We start from the raw sequence: 25490 nt of genomic DNA, 5'->3' as shown, positions 1-25490 counted from the left end.
CTGAAGACGTCCACTGCTGGACAATGGCCACCTCCTAAGTTTTCCACGACGATCGGTCCTGCGCTGCTCTCGTCCAACGTATTCCAGCGATCTTGATCAGATCGTCGGTCCATCTTGTGGAGGGCCTACCAACACTGCGTCTTCCGGTACGTGGTCTCCATTCGAGGACTTTTCTGCCCCAACGGCCATCTGTCCGTCAAACTATGACCCCTGCCCACTGCAACTTCAGTTTCGCAATCATTTGGGTTATGTCGGTAACTTTGGCTGCAATACATACGATTAGGTAATTAGTTCGATCTTATTCTTAATCTATTACACTTAATAATCAATATGTCAAATATTATAAGCATTGATTAATTTAAAAGCTTTAAAATTTTGGACAATCCACAAAAGAAATAATTACTTCTAAGACTATTTTTGAGAAATAGTGTCAATAGTGCTATATTTGACATGTACATATGATAATATGTTGTAATAAAGAAATCAAATAATACAAATTTACGTGATTTTTATAAGATATAAGATATTTTTTTTGCTTTCACATTTAAAATTCAAATATTTTTGTTCAAATTCAATTCTTTTGTAAGTTAATGCACAAGAAACTCATCGGGCTTCTCCTTTTTTTGAATTAATAATTAGTTTTTTTAGCAGTTGTATACTGCTCGCATAATACACTTTTACTTATTTACAGTGTATGCGAATTAAACCTACACGAGTAAGTTTGAGTAATTTTGGTGCATCACTATACATACCTACACTGTGTAAAATATAACTTAACATGCTAAAACTGTTAACACAGATAAAAATAATAGTTATGAGTTCCATGCACTACTTCTAGATCATTTTGACCTAGTTGAATCAATTATTTGTCCTTCCTTTTTTCACGAACGCCACGCAGTCTATTTTTTTATTAATATTTCCTTTAAATTGTAAATATAACATAGTTTTAATATAAAGAAACAATAATAAAATTATGGGGGGAAAAATAACGCAGCAAGCGCGTTGATGTCTTTTATATGAAGATATTTTGTCATTGCGTGATACATCACCGCTGTTACCTTAACAATTTGAAACAAGATTTAAATAGAAAATATAATATTATTTAAGTAAATTAATGATACTGTAATAACGTAAATAAATATTGCTAAAAGGCTTAAGACATACATAAACTTTAGAAATTGAAAAATATAATTTAAGGTCTCTAATTTTCAATGTTTATTGTAACAGCACGTCCTTAAAGATAAATATTTTAGACAAATAGGTACTTGAACAAGTTGAATACATAAAATAACAACGGACATTCGGTGTCACAAAAATATTTGAATAATTTTGTTAAGAAAGTTGTAGATATCGGTCGCGAGCGAGACAAACGCTAATATTTAAGGTTGTGTGAAAGAGACAAAACGCCAAGTGTTGAGAGCAATTGCATAAGACAACCGGTTCGATTCTCGTGAATTTAATAACCGTAATGTAACGCGAAACTTGCAAAACTTTTGTGAAATAAAAGGAAGTCTGATGTAGCCCGATATGGTTCATGCCGAGTGTGTACATTTAAATTAATTGCGTTGATGTGTTATTATGTGCTATCATTGAAAATAATTGGATAAACACAAGCAATGTTTATTTAAACATTTAATGTTTGTATTAAAATATACTAGGATAATCATCAACACTTTTTGCAATTTTTTAAGAAGAAACAAAACTATACAATTGATTTAAGTTATCTTTAGTGTTAATTCCGAGACTCGTGCCAGATTTTGGCGAGACAACACGTCCTGGGGATGCCGCATGTAGAGGCGAAATACGTGTTGAATTGTTTAAAAACAAATATTGGCGGAATTAACACTAAAGAAAACTTTAATCATTTGTATCATTATGGATTTCCGCAAAGTAACGCCTAATTCAATAAATTTTCAAAAAAAAAAGGCTTTAAATAATAAAATGACAGATCATAGAATAAATTTTCAGAAACAAAACTGTCATTGTATGTATACTGTAGCTGTTATGTGTTAGTGGGAGGCCCTGTTGCACAGGTTGCCGGCTAGATTATGGGTACCACAACGGCGACTATTTCTACCGTGAAGCAGTAATGTGCAAGTCTCAAGGGCTAGTAGCTTGTGAAATTACTGGACAAAATATGAAACTTAACATCTTTAGCAGAGCTCAGCTCAGAATTTTTAGGTATTTCAAGAATCCTGCATTGTAATGGGCAGGTCGTATCAATTACCATCAGCTGAACATCCTGTTCATCTCGTCCCTTATTGTCATAAAAAACACAAAAAAACTGTTATACGACTATCCTAGAATATATTTACCATAGAGACTCATTTATTACTACAATAATTTAACATATTGCAACAATACTTGGTAAACATCATAAAGCTACATCAGTATGTAAAGGGGCTATGACATGGGGAGAAGAACTGATAAGAAACTCCCAGCCTATCTTTTAATTATATAATAAAAAAAAATCTTAGCCGACTATTACTACTGTATTATATATTTTTACCAGTGGGATGCTTCTTTGCACAGGATGCTGGCTTGGTTATGGGTACCACAACGGCGCCTATTTCTGCCGTGAAGCTGTTATGTGTAAACATTTCTGTATTTTGGTCTGATGGACGCCGTAAATTACTGGGCAAATGAGACTTAACATCTTATATCACAAGATGACGAGCGCAATTGTAGTGCCGCTCAGAATTTTTACGCTTTTCAAGAATCTGCGCCAAATCTGCCTGCCCAGATCCAGTCAAGAATGAAGCACTATATCATTTACATAATCTGCTATATTATAGTAGGCCTTCTTTGTTAAAGCTGCATTCATATAATCTTAAATTTGTAAGTCATTATATACAAGCTGGTATTTTATTGTAAAATTTAATAAAACCTATGAAGGTGCCGTTAACGCTTGCTAACCCATAACATGATATGTACAGTTATTCTTTCTTCTCAGTAGGTATCTTTTTACTTAATCACTGTCAACTATTTCCTGTAACAAAAATTTTATGTTATTTTACTTTATAAAATATAACACTTGTACTATACTAATATACTTTCCTAATATTTAAGTTTTATTATAAGTTTTACTACGCAACCTGGTATTTCAGTTTCAATTATTAGCAAATGTTTAACAGAACATTAGGCACGTCTACGTCACACATTGTTCGAGACAGGTTCTAGTACTCCCACTTGGGCGTAGTATTAGTTGCATCTCTCTGCGACTACGCCTGCGATATCTAGTTGGAGCGCAGCAGAGACCAATACTTAATCTAAGTGTACATTATAGCACAAAAATAAAATATTTTACTTTTGTATTTGCCTTTGTCAATAAGTAAACCGTTAACAAGTGATGTTATATAAATGTGGTACATGCAATGAAGGTAATGGAGGTAACCGCATTAGGTGATAGTAACCTATAGGCTATAGTCAATGTGTCACGTAGACGAAATGAAAACATATTTGTGGCAGAGAGTTACGTACGTTTCTCTTTAACGGTTATGCAAGCCTTCGCCAAAATATAGTGCTGATCATCCTATTTCTCAATATTAATAAACCATTATTTTATAACATGATACCAGAAAATTTTCAAAACAAATGTGTTACGAAATTCAAAAGAATTCTTAAGAAACTTTTTGTGTTAAAGGTTACTATAACATAAATGACTTTCTTAATGATTCCACAGAGCGACCGCACACAGGCTATTAAATAAAAAAATATATTTATATATAAATAAGAAGCCCGCTGAGTCTGTTACGCCCGTTCTTCTCGGGTCTGAGGCATACCTTTTGGAATGGGTGATAGTTTCTGACTTTCAATAATAATAATAAAAATATTTGAATTTGAATTTTAACATCTAAGTAAAAAAATACAGGCTCTCGATAAAAAATCGCTTACATATTCATATCATGTACGTCAAAGCGTTACTACGCGACAATATCACATACTTAAACCTTCTCCGAGTTGTCCTGCATCTTATGGTATAAGTATTATTCCAATCGGTTCAGTAGTTTTTGAAGTATAATTGCAAGAAAACACCGCTTCTCCATTTATTAGTATAGATACTTCTTGATACACTACAGCTTACTTACACTTCTTGCGCAACGAATTTTTGTAAAGTCCAACTATAATAAACATACAAAAAGTAAATGATAAACCTCCAAGTATGTACTATGTGGGTCAATTCGGTTGGGTTGAGTGACCGTAGGCCGAAGCGTAGCGCAGGCATTCATCACAAAAAATATTAATTTATCGGACGCGGTATAGAGGAGCTTATTGATAACAATAAAAACTCGTTTTGCGGACTTCGATGTAAATGTTTGAATATTTTACTTATACTTTTTCTTTCCAACAATAGGTTTTACTGACAAATTCAAATTCAAATTCAAAAATACTTTATTCATGTATATCACGGAAATGACACTTATGAATGTCAAAAAATAAATAAAAATATTGTTTCTTATTGAATTTACCAATACTTCGTAAAGGGTTGAACTAATGAGAAGAAGTAGCAAGAAACTCATTGCCACTCTTTTAAGTCAATATTTACATTTTAGTTGTTTTACAAATCATTTCAATTACAATATATGCAAAGTGACGCAACAAAAATACTCAAATGTCAAAAACTGAAAGTCTTACATGAGTAAGTCAAAAAAAAAAAAGAAAAAAAAAAGTAAATTAATACTTATAAACACAAGAGTTATTGAGTATAGTAGATGCATCAATCCACACATACCGTAAATAAATAGAGGCATTATGTGAGCATTTCATAAAATAAAATATATAATAAAATAATAACTTTAACTTTAAAGAAAATAATAATAATAAAAAACACATCAAGCAGACCTGACGACTCCTATAGCCCAGTGGTTAGTGATCCTACTGAGCTAGCGGTCCCGGGTTAGAAAACCCGGTAGGTGCAAGCATTTTACGATGAATATGGATGTTTGTTTCCGAGTCATGGATGCTTACAAGTATTAATATATGTTTAAGTAAGAATATTGTATTATATATATCGTTGTGTTATGCCCATGGTACTTGTTAAATGACTTAAAATGCAGTAGATATTAATAAGACCTTAAATATTTTAAAAGCGAACAGTGAATACGCAAATTTCGTACAAGGTAGGTTATAACGAATCCATAAAAATTTGCAAAGAAATCAAATAAAATATAACCTCGAACAAATATATTTTAATCAACATTAATCTTGCTCCAGATTGACCGTGGTTTTTTATTTGCATGAAATAATTATATAATTAGAAATTAATTAACCTCTTGTGGTCCATGAGCAATTTTGTATTAAGCCTGAACCAGGAAGGCTGAGTTAGATCGTTAACTAGGCCTTTAAAATAATTTTATTTCGTTGTACAGGCATCAAGTTGAATTCTATTACGGAAGTGATATATGTATATATTTATACATATAATTCTCGTACGTGTGTTTAAGTGGATTTGAGGGTGGTTTAGACTCTCAATTTCAGTCCATATATAATTCTCTAATAAAATATTCTTATTATAAAAACATAAAATAAACAATAACAATTTTTGGAAATTTAGAGCGCTTTCGCACTACGTCCGATCCGAATCCGATCCGTGCCCGTGAAAACACGGTCCGGAATAGCTGTAGAACTATTTCTATGGTAGTTTACGCACTAGATCCGGCTTTCGTCATCCGATTTCTTTCCTTCAACCGTTACAAATACTTCTACGACTACACCTAAGCGTATTTTCACGGGAACGGATCGGATTCGGATCGGACGTAGTGCAAAAGTGCTCTTAGTCATATTTATATTATGTCATTTGCTTAATTTGAAACGCGTGAGAATGGACGAATACCAATTCAATTAATGTTTTGCTGAACGACGTTTTCGTTAAACATAGAAAATGTAAACACCACTTTAGACGTCGTTTAAATAGTTAGACACTGTTTAATAAAACACGTGTCTAAGCCATATTTACATTATTGAAGTTATACTTCTTTAGGCGCGTTATAAAAATATTGTGAAAGTGAAATTTTAGGAAGCGCGCGCCTCACTATAACACAAAAGTAACAGGTTGAAGTTGGTTCCTAAAATTTTCTGACGTTTGCGTCATTCGATATTTTTTTTTTTGGTTTCTACGTCCATTATTAGGACAGGCAAGGGGTTCCAGTCCATACTGCCGTATTCATTCTTTAATTCATTGTCAAAGCCATCTTTGCAAGATTTTTACAAAATTGTTCTATCTAAAAATGTAGAATAGCACGAGGAATAAATAATTTTATGATTTTTGCTTCTTTAGGCCAAAGAAGTACAAAAGTACACACACACTTTTTTTTTAATAACACCGTTTTTTTATTATTAAATTTGTAATTCACAGCAAATTACACTTAAAGCTGCCCGTTGTAATGATATATTTTGTCCTAACTACTCTCCAGAACTAAATACGGGATAAGGTGTGTATTCTTTAAATAAAACCTGTTTTCTCACTCTAGTCTAATGTCTCAATTTAGTAATGGAATTTGACTGGTGCCCACAGAATAAAATGAATTAGATTTAAAGATCTACTTTGTTTTACTTTTATTTTACATTTTTTTAAGTTATTAGTTATAGTAATGATAATAATATTGACACACTTTTACACAAATTATCTTGCCCCAAATTAGGCATAAATGGCATTTATTTTCCCAAAATTGATTCCTTTAGAATTATTTTTGATGTCCCGTACTATGGTACAAGACAACGATATATTTAATACAATATACTTACTTAAACTACAAAAATACATATATATATATAACATCCATGACTCGGAACCAAACATTCATATTCATCATATAAATGTTTGCACCTACCGAGATTCGAACTCGCGCCCTCTAGCTTAGTAGTTAGTTATGTTATAACAAAAAACTTCGATTTTTTAATAAATATTAATTATTACTTAAAAGTATCGTACCTCTATAGAGTAGGACAAACAAAAGTATGAGTAACTTGATGTTAAGTAATCACCGCCGCTCAAATTCTCCTAAGTAGCAGAATAATCACAATTTAACTCATTTTCATGTTTTTCCGTTGGACAATTCGGGTTTTATACTTGAAGTTAATTAAAGTTAAACAGATCAGTTACTAGATCATCTCGTTAAACTTTACGATATTTCTTACATTGAATAATAATTATCAACAAAATATTGTGTAGTTCACAGAGATAGCGTATAATATCGTATACATGAACTGCCAGCGCGATAATCCGTGACCAATTTTAATTTGTCAATGTGTGCGTTAGCTAGTAGTTTAATATTCAAAACACTAAGGAGATAATTCAAAGAGTGGCTGACTTTTTACGACTTGTCAATCAAAACCAGTGGGAGGCTCCTTTGCACAGGATACCGGCTAGATTATGGATACCACAACGGCGCCTATTTCTAGCGTGAAGCAGTAATGTGTAAGCATTACTGTGAGAGTGTGTGTGTCAGACTTACGGTCTGAAGGGCGCCGTAGCTAGTGAAATTACTGGGCAAATGAGACTTGACATCTTATGTCTCAAGGTGACGAGCGCAATTGTAGTGCCGCTCAGAATTTTTGGGTATTTCAAGAATTCTGAGCGGCATTGCATTGTAATAGGCAGGGCGTATCAACTACCATCAGCTGAACGTCATTCAGCTCGTCTCGACACCCTTATTTTCATAAAAAAAAATCGGTGACAGTTCAATAGATTCGCTTTCCTTTTCATTTTACTGTATCTCCTTTAGAAGATGTTCTCCTGTCACGCTTTGTCTGTTTGTCTAAACACTAGTATATTGTAAGGTTATGGTACAATCAGTCCCACATATTATTATGTCAAAGTTAATATTAAAGTATCATTAAAGTCAAGGTACCAATTTATCATTATTGTTTTTATTGTAATCGAGTGCAAATGTGTATCAAATTGTAAATCTGTTACATTACTTATAATAATAAATATAAATGTAGGTTTATGTGTCATGTATATCATCATATATATAAAATTATCCCGTGTTTGTTACGAAACTCCTCCGAAACGGCTAAACCGATTTGTATGAATTTTTGTGTGCATATCGGGTAGGTCTGAGAATCGGCCAACATCTATTTTGCATACCCCTAAATATTAAGGGTTACCCACCCCCATATATTTTTTAAATTTTATCTTCATTTTTATATATATGTTTTAAAAAATACATACGATCAACGATTTATATATTATTATGTTCCATCCACAGACCCGCAATAGGGATGATGGCAATCGAATATTATAATTATTGTAGTACGATAAAGTATTGTACGATATATTTGGTAGGTCTGGGAATCGGTCGTCATCTATTTTTATACCCCAAAAATTTATATTATTGAATTTCTTCTTATTACTTTATATGGCAATACGTTTTCTGGGTCAGCTAGTATATATATATATATTAATTACTGGATGACTAAGCCGATTATGTCACTCGTATCTTGAATAAGTTTTTTTTTAATAAATTTGAGTTTGAAATATGACCTGACCCGGTTCCAAATCTGTGCCAAGCACACAGTCCCGCTAGGTGCTCGTAAGCTGAGTGAAAGTGTCCGGTGCGTCACGTGTTACGCAACAAGCGGTAACGGTCGCGGTGTTGGTCGCGTCAAGTGTCTACGCGACGCATTTATGCAAGTTCAATAATACTTCCTACATAATTGTAGTTATATATTGTCGATCATAGAACTATGTACATTTGTTTTTTTTATGACAGTAAGACGAGCAGGACGTTCAGCAGATGGTAATTGATACGCCCTGCCCATAAGAATGCAATGCCGCTCAGGATTATTGAAAAATTCTGAGCGCCACTACAATTGCGCTCGTCACCTTGAGACATAAGTTGTTAAGTCTCATTTGCCCAGTAATTTCAACTATACAGTAATAACACAATCATGCTTACACATTACTGCTTCACGGGAGACATAGGCGCCGTTGTGGTACCCATAATCTAGCCGGCATCCTGTGCAAAGGAGCCTCCCACTGGTACTGCATACATTCAGTGATCCATTCGTATACGTACAGCTATGCACATTTGATGCCTGATCGCATGATGTGGTTCATCTTTGTTAGTAGAAAAGCGCCCAATATAATGACATAAACACGACAAAAAATATATTTTTTTCCCACCTCGATGAAAAGCTGTCTATAAGTCCCTAGTACGAGGGACAAAAGTGTCCGATTATCTCCCGGCAAGACGACTTTTGTCCCACGTATCAGGGACTAAAAGCGAGCTTTTCATCCACGTGGGAGAAAAATCGTATAAGCACCAGGTGAGATAAGTAGGACATTGCCACCCGCTATTGTCACCCCCACTTTCGGGCTCGGTTGACAAAATTCCGGAGGTGAGAATGACCTACTTTTCTCCCTAGGTGCATAGTACATTATTCTTGACACGACCTAAGCTTGACTGTCAATATTTATTGCATTACTTATCTCGTTACAATCATGATATCTCTCAAATCTTAATCTACTAAAAAATGTGTTTTACAAATATTCCTTTATATGTATATTACACACACCAATGCCTACATACACACACACGCACACTTATATATTTATTTATTCAATGGTAATCTTATGGCGACACAGTTGAATTAATAAAAACATGCAAACTTCTGCGCACACAAACACACTCACACATACACGCACCATCACATTCACACACACTCATGAACACTCACATTACACGCACTCATGCACACTCAACACAGTACGCGTACTCGCATTCTCAAAAACTCATGAACACTCACATTAGTACTCACATTCTCAAAAACTCAGGAACACTCACATTACACACACTCATAAGCACTCACATTACACGCACTCATGACTCATGCACACCAACCACAACTGATCGTATTTTTGTATTTTTTTCTTTATCTTTTTATATGCCTATTTATGCTTTCATAATGTAAGGAAAGAGCCGAGCCTTCAAATACAGGCGTCCTCTATGCCTAAATGAAGATTCCTCGACAAAATATATGAATAAATAAACTTTATTTTTTATATAAAGAGACAACTATACCAGCTATGTAATGCAAGTAAACATAACAATAATTAGTATTATTTAATTAATATTTTATGTCTTATTGAGTTTCCTTGATATCACAATAAAAGTTTTATTAAGGAAAGCGTTATTCAGAGTCAAAAATAAATAAAATTATCGACCTGGGTTTTTACTGCACATGTAACGTGTGAGGTAACTCTGTAAAATTGTGCAATTCCCTTCGAATTTGTATTTAATAACATGTTTCACTACACAATTAAATATGTAGTTAGTAAAATCACCGGGCTATTAAGACTTCAGATCTTATATGTATGCATATAAGTTAGGATATCATCCTCACCATCTGGATGTGTGGCATTCTTTCACAGTGCGGTTTTGAAAGATCTTTCTTCTACGGACAACAAAGCTGTGGAATAAGCTTCTTTGTGCGGTGTTTCCGAGACATCCATTCCGAGACCAGCAGCGCTTCTGTGATTCCTCTGGTGTTGCAAGAGAATGTGGGTGGCGGTGATCACTTAATACCAGGTGACCCGTACGCTCGTTTGTCCTCCTTTTACATAACAAAAATGTAATATTAGATTCATCCGAGGGTCCCCGGGCGGAACCCGAGATGTCTCTTATACTTAATTTATAAATGTTTGCACCTACGGCGATTCAAACCCGGGACCTCTAGCTGAAGTTTAATAATAAATGACACTTACATTGTAATCATTTAAAAGGTGTTTTATTTAAATCTATTTCATTGTCAAGTAAACTTATCATTAATGAAGTCATTTAAACAGTAATAGGCCTTATAATCCAATTTACTGTTAGCAACATGTAGAATCTGCATTTGCAAAACATTCCTGGCTGTGGGTTACTCGGGTTAGGAAACAGTATTACAAAGGCATTAGGTTTCTTCACAGTACCTAGGTCGAATAGCAAACAGCAATGACACAATACAAACTCACTGACACTTGTTATAAGCTCGTTAATATGTGTCACCATGCTGTACACAATATGTGTCAATTTCTGACTTGGCCTTCCGGATTTGCATTATTATGATATACTAGCTGACCCGACACACGTTGTTCTGTATATAATAAATAAAATAATGTTTTTATATGAATTTGTCAATAATATATCATAACATCAAAAATCACTTCGTAAAATATGCACCCTGCTGTCGTTATGAAATTGTTTGACAGCAGAACTGTCAAACCGTGCGTCAATAAATTCATTCATAGAAATTATGTATGGACATATCTAAGGAAAAACAAATTTGTTGTTTTTATTTAATTTAGCAGCATTTTCCTATTTATTCAAATTCAAATTCCTTTTAAACCTTCTCTGGACTTCCACAAATATTTCAAGACCTAAATAAGCCAAATCGGTCCAGCCGTTCTCGAGTTTTAGCGAGACTAACGAACAGCAATTCAATTTTATATATATAGACTAGCTGACCCGACAGACGTTGTTCTGTCAATAAACGGTTCGAGAGATATGGTAAATGAGTAACCACTCATTTGTTGAGTGCGTGGGTGGGATCGTTACACGACAAACGAACGAATCTATTACAAAAGATTTCATTGAGATCGGTCGAATAGTTTAGGAGTTATTAGGGAACATACAAATATACGTTCTCTTTTATATATTATATATAAATTGTTATTGTTTATTAATTATTTAGTATTACTGAATAATGGTAAGTAATAGGACTGCGTCACATAATTAGTACACGTACGAGTGAAAAAAGAAGGACTCCGTGTCACCTTACATAACAGTGAAGCATCAAAACAAGCCGGTAAACGAGTAAATACATAGCCCCACGCACACACTTATACTAATACAAGCCGATCGGCCGCCATTATGAGAGTTGCCATTGTCTGTAACAGATCAGTTTGCGTCGCAATAAAATATATTAAAAATGCCGTCGTGCGTTGTGAAAAATCGTAAAAACGATAATATAAAAATATTTGTGGCCATATATGATTATTTAAGGGAGAAAAAATTGTGTAACTAGTATCCCCTGTAACCGCACACACACTAGCATAAAGATGCTTCACTTGCTAATATCACGGCGCGGAGTTCTCGTCCGTGAGTTAGTAATACTAGTTTATGTAACCAACATTCGGCAAGACAAACCACAGACAAACACAATTGCAAAAAAAAAATAACAAAAAAACAACCGACATCAAGAACACTATTCTAAAATAATAGATATAATATGCACTAAAAAGTATAAAAATAATTGTGAATTTTTATAGAATCTAATTAATTAATCTCATTCTAGTTACGATTATTGTTCGCAATCACAATGATTCAACCTCCGGTCCAATAACCGTATAATCATTATGCCGAAATAGATGAACTATTATAATCAGGTAAAATTCTTTCATCTGAAATTTCAACAACTGTCTTATGAGTTTTCGATCAGGCCACGTGTCCTGACGCGAGTGCAACATTTTATACCCATCGAAACAAAAGTGCTCAATGCCACTAAAGAAGTTTTCACGTCAAAAAAAAATTTGTAAGATTAGTTATATTTAGGCATTAATTAATAAACTTAAGTAATCATTATAAATAAAACTTAATTATCTGCATCAGATGTATTTTCTGATAGATATGCATATTTATCATATTAAATCTCAGGCCAATTCTGTAGACTAACGGCCGTTCCCAATATTCAGTCTATCTCTTAACTGAGATAAAAATCGACGGTAACTCACCTTATCCGTGCCCGCTGTCTGTCAATGGGACGATGTATAGCTTACCATTCACGCGTCCCAATATAAGGCGTTAAGAATGACTTATCGAGTATTTCGGGACAGCTTCAGATTATTGACAGCTTATTACTGACAGTAGAAGGTAGTAATTTATCTCTATCTGTAGATAGTATATTGGGAACGGCCGTTAATCATTTAAATTAATAAATTGAGAGCCGTCGGTTATACTGTGCAAACTACTGAACCGATCGGAATAATACTTATACTATAAAGATGCAACATGTTTCAAAGAGGGTTTTAGAATAAGATATGTTGGTGATTCCTTTTTCGGAACCTATCTTTGGACTTAAGGAAATACCTATAAAATATAATATATATATATATATATATATTGGAAAAGGAGGTTAAACGAGCGTACGGGTCACCTGGTGTTAAGTGATCACCACCGCCCACATTCTCTTGAAATACTAGAGGAATCACAGGAGCGTTGCTGGCCTTTAAAGAAGGTGTACTTACATGCTTTTATTGAAGGTACCCATGTCATATCGTCCTGGAAACACAGCATAAGGAAGCTCATTCCACATCTTTATAGTACGTGGGAGAAAGCTCCTTGAAACCCACACTGTGGAGGAACGCCACACATCCAGATGGTGGAGGTGATTATCTTTATTGTGGCGTGTCGTGCGAAGGTGGAATTAAGCGGTAGGAATCAGGTGAAACAGCTCTTCGGAACATTCCCCGTAATAAATGCGGTAGAAGACACTCTGAAGCGACGCGAGTGATCAAGCGTATATTATATATATCCATATATTCGTAATACAAAATTTAATTTAGTCAGTGTCAATTCGTACAATGAGTGGGCACGGAGTACTTTTTTAACCGACTTCAAAAAAGGAGGAGGTTCTCAATTCGTCGGTAGGTATGTTTTTTTTTATGTTTGTTACCTCAAAACTCAATCAAACAATAATCGTAACTAGAATTAGATTAATTAATAAGATTGTATAAAAATACGCAATTATTTTTATACTTTTAGTGCATATTATATCTATTGCTTTGGAATAGTGCTTTTGAAGTCGGTTTTCTTTTTGTTAAAATATTTTTATGTGACAATTCACCGTTTGTTGGGTCGGCATTTGTATGTATTTTATTATATTATATTTCCCTTACCCTTATATTTCAATAAAAGTAATTTAACCTCAAGACGTCAGAACTTGTAATTACTAAAATATTTCTGTAACATAATACAAACATTAGTCAATACACAAATATATATAAATGATGACCTTTTATCTATATGTTGATACACGTACTCTTAAATAAATGAATGTCAAAACTAACGCACGTCAAGTTTGAATAGCCAAGGTTTAAAATCAGTTTACAACCAGTTTCAGAGGTCACAGGGAAAATATGCGTCGAATTGCAAATACTGTGATTGAATACTTGTTTTCCTGAATTATCCACCTGAAGTGATTACACTCCCAGATATGTTAATTAATAATAATAATATAATATCGACACACTTTTACACAAATTATCTTGCCCGAAACTAGGCATAGCCTGTACTATGGATGACTACAAGACAACGATATATTTAATACAATATACTTACTTAAACATACATACATGGGGCACACTAAAAGTTTTGCACTTCTAGCTAATCGGAACTATTTGAATTTCGAATGTTATATTTTTTGAAACGTTGCAACCTTCTTAGTAATAAAATTGTAACGAATTGCTTTATTTATCAGGATAAAAGTACTAGCTTTTATGTGGTTAAATACAATAGTCATTTATTGCGCTATCGTACCTACACAAAAATTACAATTTTGTTACATACAAAATTTAAAACTCAATTACAATTATTTTACATCAAACAGTTTATCTCGACGAAAAATCTATTTTCATCCATATTTTCAACGATTGTCTTACGAATTTTCGATCAGGTCCCGTGTTCTGACATACCCATCTCAAAAAAGTGCTCAACGCCGCTAAAGAAGTTTTCAATTCAAAAATAATTTTTCACCAATTGTATAAAAATAAATGAATGATTTTTTTGATTACACGTTACTTAACTAAATTATGCGGTATAATATTATTTTCACTTGCACGATATAGGCTGCACAAAATCGATTTTTGTGCACAAGTGCATTAACCTATCTACTCATAAATGTATCTATATTAAGGCAAAGAAAATGAGCCATACAGCCACACACAATTAAAAGTTCAGAGATAGAATTTGTTATTTTATAATATTTACTTTAATTTATTTGCCTCATGTATTTTTTAAGACATAAGGATATTAAAACTTAAATCAAAATACAGGTTATTTAATTAATTAAACAACTATATACATCACAAAATTAATTTAATAGTAGGCTGTATAGGTCTGAAGCCCAAGCCTAATATGAATGTCGTAAGATTTAAAAAAAAAAGCGGCGGGAAACAGGTCTTGCTTTTCGTGCGTTTATTAATTTCTTCAAATTTGCTAAATTGTTAAAAATGTCTATATTATACTACTGTTTTATTTCCTCGCAATCGAAATGAAAAACAGAGTTTATAACTCGTCCTCAAAACTATTTTATCCTCGATATTACTATCAGCCAAAAGTCTCGGATAAAAATGGTTCGTTTTGTGCACTCGTTGTAAAATCTACTATTTCATTGGTTGTATATAACACCTTCTTCATTACAGTATTGTATTTTTACAAACGAATTTTTATTTTATTTTATTTATTTATCGAAATACATAATTTACAAAATATGAACAAATAGTACACATCGTAAAATTCACAGAGGTTTGATCTCAATGCATTATCATTGTCAAATAATAGCACGAGGAATATTTTTTTAGGATTTTGGTTTTATTACGACTAAGAACAATGAGAAGTTATTCTTCTTAGTACAAAAGAAGACACACACTTTTTTATTTTAAAGATATAAAGAAACAAATTTTGTCAAGATTTAAAACATAAACGCGTGTAATTGAAACTGAATTTATATTATTTAAATCTGTAAAATTAATATTATTTATTTAAGACTGACCCGACGCCTGCTCTATAGGATAATATGTACAAGAATGATACGCAAAGCCTTTGAAATTAAGAATGATCAAAATCTCTATAACGGCAAAGAGTTAACCATATTGAAGACCCTTTTCATAACTGGTTTTCATTATTGAGAATAGGAGTATTCTCAAGCGTCAGTCAGTTAGAAAGAGTTTTATTCACATGTGTGATTCAAAACCATATCAACCTTATTTGGTTCTGAATATGTCGAATTATCGGGCTGTGCTCGGAGTTTCCCTGCGAGATCGAATCATAAATGAGGACATCCGTAGGAGAACCAAAGTAACCGACCTAGTCGATTGCGAAACTGAAGTGGCAGTGGGAAGGGCACATAGTTCGCCGGACAGATGGCCGTTGGGGCAGTAAAGTCCTCGAAGACGCAGTTTTGGTAATCCCTAATAATATTATAAATGTGAATGTAAGTTTGTTTGTTACGCTTTCACGCCTAAACCACTGAACTGGTTTTGATGAAATTTAGTACAGAGATAGACAAAAGCTTGGGAAAGGACATAGGCTAACTTTTATTGTGAATAAAAGGCTTGGCAGGGTTGAAATGAGGGTGGAAGTTTGTATGAAAGTTCGTCATTACGAAGATAACACCATGAATCTTTTTATTTAAGCACTTGATCAAAAATACATAATATTTGTTGTAGCGTTGTTAAAATTTACACCTGTGTGGGGATGAAAGTTCTATAGTTTGTATCTCATAAAAATGTATTAACCACAGCAGTTTCTATGTGTATTATTTGTAAAGTGAGTGTATTAAAAAATCAACAATGCTGCCCAAAGTAACTATTGCACGCAGTAAAAGCTAGTATTTTAATATAATATTACGTGTAAGATTTCTCATTCGACACAAAAATAAGAGAAATATATCTGTCTTTATTGATAAAATAAGACAATTTTATAACAAATACATATAATGCAACTAAATAATATTGTTTTGTGGTGGCAACATAATATTGGTACATATTGTTGATATAGTCGTATTTTAGAAGCCTTTAAGTGTTGTAAGGTAATATAATATATTGTCTGAGATATGCGGTGAGATATTAAGCCGAGTTGTGGAACTATTTCGAAAGAAGAGACAAGGTTACAAGATGGTTTTTAATAAATCAAACTTAATTGTGTATGAAAGACACAATTTTTTGTAAATGTGCTACAAGAAACTACAACGTTTAAGATAAAATAAAAAGAAGAATGAATAATAAATAACATATTGTTAAGATTTACTCAAGTCAATTTCCTAATATGCAAATATTGGGGTTGAGCAGGTTATCAACTGAAAAATAGATCCTGTAGATGAAACCACAACCTGAGAGTTGAACAAAGCAAACAGAATTTTATAACGAGGTGGTACTCGAACGGTTAGCTCAATTCCATCTTCGCACGACTCGCCACAAGTTAAGATATCATCCCCACCATCTGGATGTGTGGCGGTTCTCCACAGTGCGGTTTTCAAGGAGCTTTCCTCGTACTACAACGCTGTGGAATGAGCTACCTTATGCGGTGTTTCCGGGACGATACGACATGGGTACCTTCAAAAAAAGCGCGTACACCTTCCTTAAAGACCTTCCGGCAACGCTCTTGTGATTCCTCTGGTGTTGCAAGAGAATGTAGGCGGCGGTGATCACTTAACACCAGGTGACCCGTACGCTCGTTTGTCCCCCTATTCCAAAAAAAAAAAATGGTTCGAGCACCGGCACGGAGCGCCGTAGGTCGTGGGTTCGAATTCCCCATCGTTCATAAAATTTTGTTTTTTTTTTAAATTTTATTTGTGAATGTAATCATTGTTCTAAATCTTGTACACACTTATAGCCAAGAATTATTCCTATTTATATTAGTGGTGATTTTCACATTCGATCATGAAAAAATCTATTTTAAATTTTATTGAACAATAAATTTAATAGCCTGCAATAAATTCAAATATTTTTATTCAAAACACGATATAATATTATTGAAAGCCTTTCGAAAAACATGCCTCAGACGTGAGAAGAAGGGGCGCAAGAAAGTCAGCGGGCGTCTTTGATTTTTTCATAAAAATATGGTTACAATATCATACATACTATAAAATTTATGATTCAATAGCCTGATTCGCTCCAATCCCAATCTGTAGTTTAAGGGTTGGGCTTTAATAAGAAGAAGTGGCAAGAAACTCAGTGATGAAGTGGTAAAAACAAGAGTTATTGAGTACAGTCACGGCCGACTACTACTGTATCAACAAAAACAGTAGGCCATGGTACAGTAATGATAATTAAGAAAGTCATTTATGTTATAGTAATATTTTGAACAAAAACAATAGAAATTTTGAAAAATTTCAATTTGATTTTTTAAAATCAAATCATAATAACTTTATTCTTGTAGGTCACGGAAATGACACTTATGAATGTCAAAAAAATATTTTCTTATTGAATCTACAGCTACTTCGTAAAGGGAAACGGCAAGAAACTCCACTAATAATAGAATTTGTTTACAAAAATATGTATTTAATAAATAGCCTGCGGGCAGTCGTTACATTCCTGAGATTTAGAAAATCATTTATCTAATAGAAATCTTAACAACATAAACATTTTTTAACAAATCTTTTGTATAACCCATTTGTGTTATACATTTTTTGGGTTCTTTAAAGGCATATACATCGATACAGAGAGAAATAAAAAAGCCATTAATAATAATTGATACCCCGCTATTGAGCGTCCCTTTTATGATCAGAAGATTAACGTTTCTGCTGGTAAGATACTCGTATTGTCTTATAAGGAACGAGAATTATGAGAATCCGTTAAATTATTAAAGACTTCTTAACAATGTCAATGACCTCAGCGGCCTTTCCTTGGACTAAAACCTTTTATGTCACATAATTGTTGTTTAAAAGGAAGTCATAAAGCTTTAGTTCAAAAGGCTATCGATACATTATTAAACGCAAGTTACTTAATTCAACCAAAGATGAGGCAGGTCATAATATCGTCAAGTGCATGTCGGGCCTGGCAAAGTGTAGGGTTCCGCTGGTTTTTATTTGTATTTGTTAAAAGGCTTATGACGTCTTAAAACGAAATCAAAAATGTCTCCATTAGCATTTTGTCGCTATTCAATTGTATAACTATTACTAATCTAAACTAATAATGATATTATAAAGAGGAAATATTTGTTTTTGTATGTATGTTTGTAATGCTTTCACACAAAAACTACTGGACCGATTTCAGAAATTCTTTCACCATTAGAAAGCTGCATCTTCACTGAGTGATATAGGCTATATAATATATAGGGATAGTGTAAAAAAATTTAGTCATTAAAAATCTTTCATCGCGTGCGCTGCGGAAACTATTGATGATAGAACATAAAATATTTTACAATATTATAGAACGTATCAATATCTACAAAAGAGTCCGCGATACCATATATCTAACTACTGTAGTTATGACAATATAACTACGTGTTTACATTTACAAAGTTGATAAAAGAGCCAACAATAATCAAACCAAATTATTCATACGTCTGTATTATTCCTTATTCCATTAATTTTATTAAAGACCATTTCAATACCTGTAAAATACTTTTTAAATTATTAAAATCGGACATTCCTTACAAAAGATATAACAAAATTGAAAATGTCAATCTAAATAAAATAATGAAATAATAGCTAAGTAAAATAAAACTTTAATGTTAACAAAAATAAATCTATAGTCCGACTTAGTAGACTTTCCACTACCACGAGATCGGTATCTAGCGAGTGAAATCGCGGGGCATTGCTAGTATCTTATAAATTTATTAATACATTTATATTATCGTAGTATTATTTGTATTGCGAATATATAGGTATTTCTAAGTCAATTTATTGAAGTACGCGTTACTTTGCGGAAATCCATAATAATCCAATTGATTTGAGTTTTTTTTAGTGTTAATTCCGCCAATATTTGTCATAAACCAATTCGACACGTGTTTCGCCTCTACACGAGGCATCCTCTGGACGTGTTGTCTCGCCAAAACCTGGCACGAGACTGGTCAGTTAATATTTCTAAGTCAATAAATATAGATTCCGTATAAGTAATCACCAACATATTATATACTTAAACATTCTCCGAAACATGCTGCATCTTGCATAGTATTATTCAGATCGGTTCAGTAGTTTACACAGTATAACCGAACAAAATAAAAGCAAGCAATCTTATACAATTTACGTACTGGAGAAATAATCACGACTTTGATTTATTATTTACAAGTTAACGAATTCAAAGTCAAATAAATTTTATTCAATTAGGCTTGAACTAAGCTCTATTAAATCGTCGCTGTAAATATGTCTTTGAAATTACTGAATGTAGCACATGTTCGGAAAAAGTAGAGCTCGTTATAAGATCATACAAGAAACTCAACGGCCACTCTTTTCAATCAACAGAGTATTTTACAATGGCTGTAATATACAAAACAAATTAGTTTGTAAGGTTCTGTATCCAATATATGAATCATGTTCAAAGTTAAACGCGTCTTAAATATCAAATATTTCATAAAAAGTAATACAGAATAAATTGTATAAATATTAGTTAGAGCATAGAGTATAGAGTTTCAATACATTGCTTGTGTAAGGATTCTTCGTGAACATGATGGTCGTGTTACTGTCATAATAATAAATAGGCATTTAACTAGATATCTACATAACATTGTAAGTACGAATATTTATCATTATAACCATTGACAATTAGATACCACATTAAAGTACACAAATATAATATGAAACCAAAATTTACGAACGATGCGTGACTCGAACCCGCGACCTCTCGCGTTCCCTGCGAGCGCTCTTCCAACTTAGCCAATCTTTCGAGTGACGTATCGTTGATAAATCTTGTATGCTTTGTTCAACTCTCAGGCTGTAACTACATCTACAGGATCTACTTTACAGTTGATAACCTTAACAATATGTTATGTTTTTAAAGTGATAACCCTCACTTCAAAAATATAACATATTGTTTGGATTCACAGAGCGACATCTCAAATCAATTTCCTAATATGCAAATATTGGGGTTGAGCAGGTTATCAACTAAAATTTGAAAAACAAAATTTTATGAACGATGTGGGATTCGAACCCACGACCTCCGGCGGTCCGTGCCGGTGCTAAGCAATTTGTTATGTTTTAAAGTGATTACCCTCACTTCTGTGTAATTAATCCCAGAAGTGACCCTCACTTCTGGGATTAATTACACAAATATTTTTTTTAATTTAATTTTTAAAATAAATTATTGCTTGGTTCTAAAATGTATCGAGTTTTGTATTTACGAAAATCTGTTGTAAATCTTAACTGTGAAGGACAAAGCAAGGTTACAATGCTTTTATAGTCAACATATATTGTTGCTGACCCGACAGACGTTGTTCTGTACTTATATAAAATTAAGTTCTTTTTTACCTCCTGAGAAAGTTAGAAAGATATAAATTCTAGTAAGTTATTCATTTTAAACTATTCTTTCAATTTGATTTCTGAACGACGGGGGACACATCAAAGGAAAAACAAAATTGTTGTTTTTATTTAATTCCGAGCATTTTCATTTTTATCCACCTTTTAAACCTTCTCTGGACTTCCAGGAATAATTCAAGACCAAAATTACCCGAATCGTTCCAGCCGTTCTAGAGTTTAGCGAGACTAACGAACAGCAATTCATTTTTATATATATAGATTGAATCCATAGTGAAAGTGTAAGTTATAGCACGTATGTCTTCACAAGGGCTGGCTGTAAATGTCGTGTAGGTATGTAATTTGTAACGATTATCACCAGCGATGCTATGTCATCATGACTCGGTCTTGAAGCATAACGACTATAGTGATAGGAAGTTATTTGTCCGTCCATCAGAAAGTTCCTGTTGCTTCCTCGTGCCATTAGGAAGTGTTGAGATTGTTAAAATACCATAATTATTTTATATTTTTCTTAACTTTCTCCAATTGATGTAATTTTTATAGCCGCGATGGTTTTATGCAGTACGTAGAAATAATGACGGGTATTTGATATGATTCAAAGAGGTATATTTTTTATAGCTATTTGCTTTATCTAAATAAGATAGGTATAAGATAGATAACAAGAGATTGAGATAGCGAGAGATTGATGAGATAAAATGTTAGTGAGCCTAAATTTACAATAGGCATCAAGAAGCATATATCTAATTATAATTAAAAAATGAATTGAAATCTGATAGTGATAATAAGTGATACGCCCTGCTCATTACAATGCAGTGCTGCTCAAAACTTTTATTCAAATATCCTATTTGTATTTATAGTCATGCGACAGGTGTTAACAATAAAGTACATATATATACTATCATAAAAAAGGTGTCCCGTCCCGTATTTGACGAGGGATTATATTACCTCAATAAGATTTAACCTTTTTTGTAACCCTTTATTCGTTAAAAGTCGAAAAGATATAATTATAATATTGTGTAGTAATATTAAATTATGTATATAAGTTGTGATATATTTTAATTTTTGTATGAATACATGGACTTTTGACCAGAAGATTTGATATTATAAGGAATTTTGCATAAAACATTTCACATAGAATTACATTGAACACTAGACTTCCCAAAAATGGCCAATTTGAACCAAATGGAGCATTTTTCTAAATTTTAACTACGATTGCACATATACGAGTAATTTACCAGGCATGCATACATGCGTAGGAGATGCGAGGGACGAGCGGGTCGTCACTAGCATAAGTTTGAGCCGCCGCTCAGCTAGACGCTAGTTCTACGCCATTGAACCAAATTCAGGGCGATGACCTAAGTTTACTGGTAGTATAAATAAGTCAGGGGTTTTCAAGATTTTTAAAACATTTTTTTTTTTTTTATCGAAATACATATTTAACAAAATGTGAACAAATAAGATACATTATAAAAACCACAGAGGTTGACCTCAATGCATTATCTTAGTTTACGCCTTATTTTAGTTTTTTACAAAATCTTAACATTAAATTCTATACCTACATACAATTATTAATATCTTTAGAAAGTAACAATTGGCTACAAGTACAATAATTACATACTAATACCTACAAAAAATCAACTACAGATAAACTATGTACCTTACCAATATTTATTTCAACACGAAGCAACCAAAAAACAGATATTTCAAACATTTCCCAGGCATCCCATGACTATCTTATTAAATGCGATCAAATATTACCTAGGAAATATTCCTTTAGTTTCTGTTTAATATTTTTATGGGACTGCATTGGACAGAAATGAGGGTAGTTGATTAATTAGGCGAGGAACAATATAGCTTGTTGTTCTTTCACCGTACAAGTGTTTAGCTCGCTCAGTGCGCAACCGATATTCTATATATATATGCAATATTTAATAGGGGGTTTTGATTTTTTATTTTATTCAAAAGGGTGTCTTCGCATTCTATTTTATATCAATGTCAATTATCGTACAGGGTTTTTTTAACACAGTGTATATAGGCACATATACATATATATATGCCTCCTGTATCCGGCATTGTTCTTTGTTCCGGTAGTATATAATTTAATTCACTCAAATTTAAATTTCGAATTTCTGATTTGACGACTTAATTATTTTGCAGATCGAAATTTGACAGCCGATTATCATAAAATAGTTCCGACTCAGAGCCATTTAATGTTACTTTATAAGATGTTATCAAATACAGTTGTACATTACAGAAGTCAAAACTTTTTGTAATAACACACGTATAAAACATTTATACCAAAAAACTTCGAGTAAAAAGTTATGTTCAATCAATTCAATTCAGAAGTAGCAAAGTGCTTTATGACGGAATCAATCAAATATAAATAAAATATAAGTACTTATTTCAGGTTGTATAAAAAATAAATAAATCTAAACCAATGTAATTTAATAATAATGAATATTATTGCGTTCAAATGCTTTATATAAAGAACTGTCGCACATTCATTAGCGATCCTACCTACTAAGCTACAGGTCCCGGGTTCGAATCCCGGTAGGTGCAAGCATTTATATGATGAATATGGATGTTTGTTTTCGAGTTATGGATGTTTAAATGTTTATATATGTTTATGTATGTTTAAGTAAGTATATTGTATTAAATATATCATTGTCTTGTAACCCATAACACAGGCTATATATGCTTACCTTGGTGCAAGATAATTTGTGTAAAAAGTGTTATTATTATTATTACTTACTTATTATTATTACTCAATATTATTATTATTATTCAAATCCCAAATTAGCATATTTTTATTCAAAATAGGATTGGAAATTACTCAGTGAACGCTAAAGTCTTCCACCCTTTTTATTTGTAAAAGTGTTGTCCATTACAATGCACTGCCGCTCAGCCTAATCGAAAATCTCAAAATTGCAAGAGTACTGGTAGCATTTCCGCGTTGGATAGTAAGGCTGATCTGTTGATATGAATAGTTGCAAACGCTTGGGTTTCCATTAGCAATATTGAGGCGCGTAGATAGTAATAAATTAATAGTCAATTAATTAAGAGCGCTTGGACAGAACCCGAGAGGTCGCGGGTTGGAGTCCCGCTTCGTTCAATATTTTTCAAAAAAAAATTATCTGCATAATGAATCCGAGAAATCAGGGATATGACTTTTAAAGTAACATATTGCTTAGATTTGAGAGAGCGACATCTCAAGTCAATTTCCTAATATGCCAATAATTGCATATGGTTGTTGAGCAGGTTATCAACTTTAAAGTAGATCCTGTAGATGGAGCTACAACCATTTTTTTTCATGAAAATAAAGGACGAGACGAGCAGGACGTCCAGCTAATGGTAATTGATAAGCCCTGCCCATTACAATGCAGTGCCGCTCAGGATTGTTGAAAAACCACAAAAATTCTAGCTTGAGACATAAGATGTTAAGTCTCATTTGCCCAGTAATTTCACTAGCTACGGCGCCCTTCAGACCGAAACACAGTAATACTTCTACATTACTGCTTCACGGTAAAAATAGGCGCCGTTGTGGTACCCATAATCTAGCCGGCATCCTGTGCAAAGGAGGCTCCACCTGAGAGTTGATCAAGATATACCAAGATTTACGAACCATGCGTCACACGAACGGTTGGCTCAGTTGGTGAGAGTGCTCGGACGGAACCCGAGAGGTCGTGAGTTTGAGTCCCACATCGTACATAAATTTTGGTTATAAATTTAATATGTATAACTAACAATATTGTGTCATGTTCCAGTGGAGGACGCGAGTGGCCGCTACACCTCTATGTTCTACTGGGGGAACAACTACTGGACTGGGTCTGTCGAGCTGTGCCAGATCCTCAACCAACACCACGCACCTTACAAGCACAACAACCGTAAGTAATTGCAGAAAACTAACCTTGGATCTTCATATGATTGGCATGGACATGTTCGATATTAGGTTCAATTTATTCAAACACAACAAATCTGATAACTATATTAACAATACTATGATAACATTAAATTAAAACTATCATTACGGGGAAGCGTACCAAGAATACTAGCAGCATTTCCACGTTGGATAACTAGGCTGATCCTAAACAGCTGCCAGCGCTTGGGTTGCCAGTAGCCCTATTGAGGCGCGAAGATAGTACTTTGTACATTCTCTGCGCCTCTGGGCCCCATGAGATAAGTGTCTAGACACCAAATGGCACAAAGATGTAAGACTCACAGTAAGTCGCGCCCCACACCAGTGCCCTTCGCCGTGCCCAAGCCACCAGCGTCATTCCATCAGGACGCTTCCCTTCACGGCATTTCTTTCATTCTTC

General features: G+C 33.4%; 1 protein-coding gene across 2 annotated transcripts in view; it reads left to right on the top strand.

Annotated features, from left to right (window-relative positions):
• Window positions 1–25490, top strand: part of LOC126964493 (nose resistant to fluoxetine protein 6-like) — a 52263-nt gene that overhangs the window by 14264 nt on the left and 12509 nt on the right. For both annotated transcript variants that reach the window (XM_050807650.1, XM_050807649.1), the window contains exon 2: window positions 24939–25058. In XM_050807650.1, the coding sequence (XP_050663607.1) occupies window positions 24939–25058 (120 nt within the window). The remainder of the gene's footprint in view (window positions 1–24938; window positions 25059–25490) is intronic.

The sequence above is a fragment of the Leptidea sinapis genome, chromosome 5 (genome assembly GCF_905404315.1).
Source record: "Leptidea sinapis chromosome 5, ilLepSina1.1, whole genome shotgun sequence".
Classification (NCBI taxonomy): domain Eukaryota; kingdom Metazoa; phylum Arthropoda; class Insecta; order Lepidoptera; family Pieridae; genus Leptidea; species Leptidea sinapis.
Note: the sequence above shows the minus strand (reverse complement) of the source record. Positions and strands in the feature narration are given on the sequence as shown.